The following is a 6000-nucleotide window of genomic DNA, read 5'->3' as shown; positions in this document are numbered from 1 at the left end:
AACTAAAGTCTTGTTGATCAGCTCAGATAAGGTGCCACATAACACCCAGTTCCACTCTTAATAAATACTAAGTTAACTGGCTTTTGTCTGTAGCTTTACTTTTAAAAACACACTTGAATGTGTTATTAATGTTCTCATGAAGATCTCGAAGACTCTAGTTACATTTTGCCAAACTGCTGACCCATTTCTTCACATCAATGACAAAAAAAACCCACAGCTACAATCAAACAGAGTTTAATGAATGAAATGTGTGACTCGATACACTGATGTATAAAAAAACCCGGCTCAATACACAGAGTGAAAAATGTGTGTGTGTGTGTAACACATTTGCGTGAATCAGAAGTTCCATATGTAGCAGTATGGTGCTGCAGCTTGAAGACAGGCATGCCAAGTAAATGATCACCAGGCTAATGCACACACTATTTCACAAATATCCTGTATGTACAAAAGTTGCAGGAACTTTAAACCTTTTCTTTTCTTTCTGGTGCGTATGGAGTATAAAACCTGGTGAAGGGTTCTCACGTATGTGTAATAAGCTTTGGTTTGATCGACCGTACATCAGCCTCAACACAGGCGAGCATTCCCCAAATGGTCCTCTCTGGACTTTATCTTCTCTGTGGAGTTTTGTGTGTGTGTATGTTTGTGTTTACTGCAAACAGATGTGTAACAATCGTGCGCATTCTCCTGTCTTCACAAAACAGAACTTAAGGAAACTGCTTGTGTGTGCTTGAGTCTAAGAGCGTCAACGAGGCTGCTCACTTCTTCACAGAGATCATGAGTTGTTATTAAAAAAACAAGAAGTGGTTGTTTCAGCTTTCTTCTGAAAGCCAATTTGAAATTGTTGGGTTTACAGTACAGCACATCTGATACATGACAGGGTTGTGATCAGTTATCTGCAATATTTCGAACAAATCCCACCGAGTCTGTCCGCTTAAAGCAGTGACACCAAGGCTTCTGGACGACGACATCACAGATTACGGGGAATTCATCGCCAGTAGAGTATTATACTGTACATTCATGACTCGATATGGTGCCAGCCTTTAAGCTAATGTACACGAACATTTACAGCGTACACAATGTTTGTTAAGGTAGACAACTCTGACTCAAGTAGTGAAATAACAAAAAATTAAATTAAAAAAACCCAGAAAAAACTTGTTTGTATATCAGGGCACCGAACATGTTTTCACAGGCCTCTGCAGCCTGCTGATTGGACACAATTAGACATCATTATCTTCATCAGAGTCTTCTTTGTCATCCCTTATTCGTCTGTCCTCATTCCAAAAACACGCTAGCAAGCTAAGACATATGTAAACGCAGTAAAATAAAGAATACAATCAGTTTTTGCTCTTCTGAGTCGATGAAAATGTCTTCTCATTCCACAAATGTCTCCTTTATTTATTTTTTAATGGTTTTTTTGTTGTTGTTTTTTTTTTTGTTTTGGCAAAGTTACTTCCTCAAGCTGAACCCCCGTTTGTCCTTCCCATGGTTCAGCCCTGCCTTTGACTTCAAACTCTTGACCGAAGGCGGCGGTGGTCCATCATCGCTGAAGCAGCAGCAGAAGGGTCGCCGGGAGCAGAAGCAGCAGGCTACAGAAGCCGGTTTGGAACGCGGCCGCGCCTCTGACTCGGTTGTTGTCCGGCGAGTAGGCATACAATCCCGGTCTGCTACGAGGACACTGGCCACCTACACACATACCGCTTCCAGAGCCGCTGATGTCATCACCTGGAAATGAGAGCGATACGGATAGAACACTGTTAACGGTAAACTGTGAAATAATTCTTTAAAGACCAGTGGAAACTAGCTTTTTTTGTTAAATGTCACCTTCAGCTGCTCTTGATAATTGGCCCAATTGTATTTGGGTCCGTGTGACATTCCTGAATGCAATTAATCTTTTAATTACACCATTTATAGGGAATATTTTGTCCTTAAATCCCAGGTCTCATTAACTCTAGGGAATAAGACCCCCGAAACAAGAGAGCTGGTGCATTTGATCTACTTGCAGAATCAGTATGATATAAAACAACTATTTCTGGAATCTACTTTTACCAGAAGATGACTCACTTGCATCCTGGAAGTCTACATCATTGCCATCCAGTGCATTTTTCAGCCTGTTGCTCATAATTTTGAGCTGCATGATCTGCTGCCGGATGGTCATATCTGGCTTTGTGATGTCGAGCTCCACTTCTGGGTTGTTGATCTGATTGGCCAAACCATCGCCCATCACTTCTGGAAGGTACCTAATTGGCCATGAGAAGCGACAGGAATAGAAGCATGATGCTCATGGCTTAAATCACTGCCTTATGACTGTCACATTATCGCTGATGACAGAGCTTGTGTGTGCTCAGTGGACTGTGAGGCATCAATATTTGGTTTTATGGGCACTTCCTAGCTTATCTTAGCCTTCGGGGTTTTCTCAAATGCAGTTAATTACTATTCAATTAAATTTTGTTTTTTTTCTATAGCACCAAATCACAGCAACAGTCACCTCAAATAACTTTGTATTGAAAGGTAAAGACCCTACAACAATACAGAGAGAACCCCAACAGCCTGACGAATCTTAGTAGAGGGAATTCGCGCAGCTATATTAGGTGGCCTTTGTGGTGTTAAAAGCACAGTCGTGCAGCCTGTGGTTGTGCAAAACAAGTACTTGTGAGTATCCTCAACTGGAAAATACAATACCTAATCCCAAAGCTTTAAGAAATGGGCACCAGTGGATAGTAAAATCAGTGCTGCAGAAGAAAAAAATCCCCCCGTTCCGCCTTTTTTAAAAAATATATAATGATATAATTTTTATTTATTATATTTTTAAAGTATTTCATCCAGCAAGACACTGCTTGAGAAACATTAAAAGTCGTGAGGAGTGCTGTGTTTGAAAAACTATTACATAAACCCTCTGTGACTCCTGATGGAGCTGTGCAAAGTCTGGTTGTGTAATTCGCCTTCTGACTTACACCCCTTTCAGACTGACACCTATGCTGCTGTGTCAGCCACCCCAGCTATGTCAGGAGTAAGCATCTCTTTTCAATTGTGGGCCAGTGTTTTTAGCATTGATCATCAGGGCTTAGTTTTTCCAGACATGGATTATGTCTAATCCCAGACCAAATACTTTTTCCAATCAGGATCTTCAAGTCTAGAAATCTGTGCCTGGGAAACCAGCCGAAAGAGATCAACATGTCCCGGTGCAATGGACGAGCAGGGGTGTGATTTTGTTTAACTTTCTGTTGTAATTAAATAATAAAATGTAGGCATAAATAAGACAAAGTATGCTGTGGCAAAGAACTTATTATGCAAACAAGAAACTAAAACTTCATTTTGTCTCAGACAGCCAAATATCTTTGCAGGCGCGTGAGGTCTGAGTCACTATATGCCTACCATTCACTTTTGCATAGGCCTAAAACTCTCTTTCAGCCAATATATTCAGGTATTTTTCTTTATGAAAAGACTCAAACAAGGCAAATTTACAAATAAAACACAATTTCATTAAAAGGTAAAAACAAACAGTTGCCAGTTTGTTTACATGTTTCAGCCTAAAGCCGCTCTACGCCCATCCAAAAACTCCTCTGCACAGCTTCCTATCACGGCTACCCTGTAAGCGGAGACAGCTGTGCTCTGGCTCCACAGGAGACCGGGGGCGCGGTCGAATAGTCAATTCTGCTTAGGAAGGTCTCTAACTGAAGCGACCCAGAGGTATCTGCATGGCAGCCATAATAAGAGCCGTTCGAATTCTCTAAATACTTAGAAAAGGTCATTCGATGCTTCATTATCACCTCCTCCAGCATAGGACAAACTGCACCATCCTTTATGAAAGGAAAGGAGATAATGAGATCCCATAACTCATAGCTACTCACCATCCGACCATTAAATGATTTAAAATAAACTGACAAAGTGACGCAGATCATGCAAATATTAACTATGAGTGTTCCCCAATTTACAGCCTGCCGATTTGTTTAGAATTTTCAACAGCAGGCTGCTAAACCCACAGCTGCTGTAACAGGATCTACTTCTCATCAAGCTATCGCCTTATGTGAAGAACATACTGTGGATTTATATTAGCTCTCTAAATCAAGATTATGCGCTATATTAATTGATCGTTGTGTTTAATGTTAGCTATAGTTCACTTTGCATTAGTTATATCCGCTGTAGCCAGAATCCCCAGACTTTAGGATCATCATTAAAGTAATTTATGACACACACACACACAGACACACACACACACAGGACTCTGAATTGGATAAGTGATGGATGGGGGGAATTTTTCCTCACTTATAGACAGGCTTAAAAAAGAAGGAGGAAATGATGTGGTGAAGTATGTAATGATCAAGGATCAGTTGCCAGTTTGTTTACATGTTTGGCATCTCCCACCACAGTATATATGGGTGTGTCCTCCCCCCAGGTGTTTCTGTCTCTGGATGAGAAAGGTGTGAGAGGTCCCGGGTTCAAGCTCCCAATTCATGTTACGTGCCCTAGCCTTCGGGGTAACCTAAACACAACATGAGACGCGACTCCCAAGAAAAGACGGGCACCCTGACAACCAAAGACGCTAAGCAGGAATTTATTTGCTTCACCAAAACAAAAACCAATGTTTCCTGCTCTCCCCTGACCAAAAATAAAAAGGCAAACAGAAGACAATGTTCTAGTCTATGCTCCTAACAGATAAACACGCCACGATACCAGCAATACAAATGAGCTCACGCTGTTCACTAAAGGATTTAAGTTCAGGATTCTCACACAAGCACTCAAAGCTACGAGCAACTGGCTGGCTCAAGGAGAGATGCAAGGTGGCTGTCAGCTGGAGGCTAAGAGGCTGCTGTCCACTCAATTAGCAGTCGCTGCATGTCTCTGCCAACACACACCTTGGAGGAAGGAGAGGGGAAAAAAAACACAGTCCCACTCATACTCTGATGGGAGGAGCCAAACACGTAAACAACATGGCACATAACAAGTAAGATGCACGTGTTGTTTTCCCTCTTTTGGACAGTGTGGTTCACAACTTTCTTTCTTCATGACATTTTCCACTAGAGTCAAAGAACAATGTGTAGTAGAAGGAGGAAGCAGGTCCTTTTTTTGACTATTTGACTGCACCCCAGGGGTGGAAGCAGGACACACCCACAGAACCAAAGATAGATGGAGTCTGATTATTCAAGACCTTGTATGTGAGGAGAAGGAATTTGTTGTTGCAATTTGAGCACCACGACACAATCCTACTGCAAGAAGATGTGTGATAATGCCGAGTTATTGTTTCCACAGGATTTCTGTTGTAATTCTGCGTCTGATATCTATTGAGCTCTACAGAAAACCACAAGATGTCACTGCAAAGCTGCAAGCGAGCATTAATGGCATATTCTTTATCACACACAGTCACACACAGTCAGCAATTCATCTTTATTTCATGGCCTCTTTCACATTATTCACACACACAGAGGCACAGCACATATTTGATGTTTAGTTGGCCCTAATCCAAGCACTTTAAAGAAAGGGAGGTGCGAATGCGTGTGTGCGTGTGAAGCGTGGCTGGATCATCAGATTGTTCTCTAATCCATTTGCACATGGATTAAGGGAGGCAGAAAAACACACAGGGGTGTGTTCTTTTGTTTCCATGAATACCTGTGTCGCAGGATGTGGATTTCTGCTGGGATTTGGAATCACTGTATGTGGAAGAGATGTAAGTTCGCCACCTTGGAACTGATGCCTGCTTTGTTTTGACAAATGGCTTTCAACGTGAAGAGGAGGCCTGTGTCTAGCAGCTTCATCAGAAGCTGGATGTTTGGCTTTCTTCCTCCGTTTCCCACTTCTCTTTAGAAGCATTTTCCAGTTTTTAAGTATTAAAAAGAAGTGTTCTCTTTGGAATGAAACTTCACTCAACAGTCATTGTTGGGATGAAGGTGGGAAGGGTCTCCGGGAGGACTCGGATGTCTAACTGCCTTCCTGCCTTTCAGTAACAAGTGCACGTGGGATTAAGGATTGCAGTCAAAAACAACAAAAACCTAAAAAGAAAAAGTA

The 6000-nt window shown here is 41.8% G+C and overlaps 1 protein-coding gene across 2 annotated transcripts in view; it reads right to left on the bottom strand.

Moving 5' to 3' along the window:
- Positions 1-218: 218 nt before the first annotated feature.
- Positions 219-6000, bottom strand: part of gpc1a (glypican 1a) — a 47234-nt gene continuing 41452 nt past the window's right edge. For both annotated transcript variants that reach the window (XM_087830691.1, XM_087830692.1), the window contains 2 exons: positions 2062-2237; positions 219-1722 (listed from right to left, as the gene is read on the bottom strand). In XM_087830691.1, the coding sequence (XP_087686817.1) occupies positions 1538-1722; positions 2062-2237 (361 nt within the window). In that variant the 3' untranslated portion in view covers positions 219-1537. The remainder of the gene's footprint in view (positions 1723-2061; positions 2238-6000) is intronic.

Source organism: Neolamprologus brichardi, chromosome 17 (assembly GCF_056152115.1).
Source record: "Neolamprologus brichardi isolate AB-2024 chromosome 17, ASM5615211v1, whole genome shotgun sequence".
Classification (NCBI taxonomy): Eukaryota; Metazoa; Chordata; class Actinopteri; order Cichliformes; family Cichlidae; genus Neolamprologus; species Neolamprologus brichardi.
This window is presented reverse-complemented; position numbering and strand designations above follow the sequence as displayed.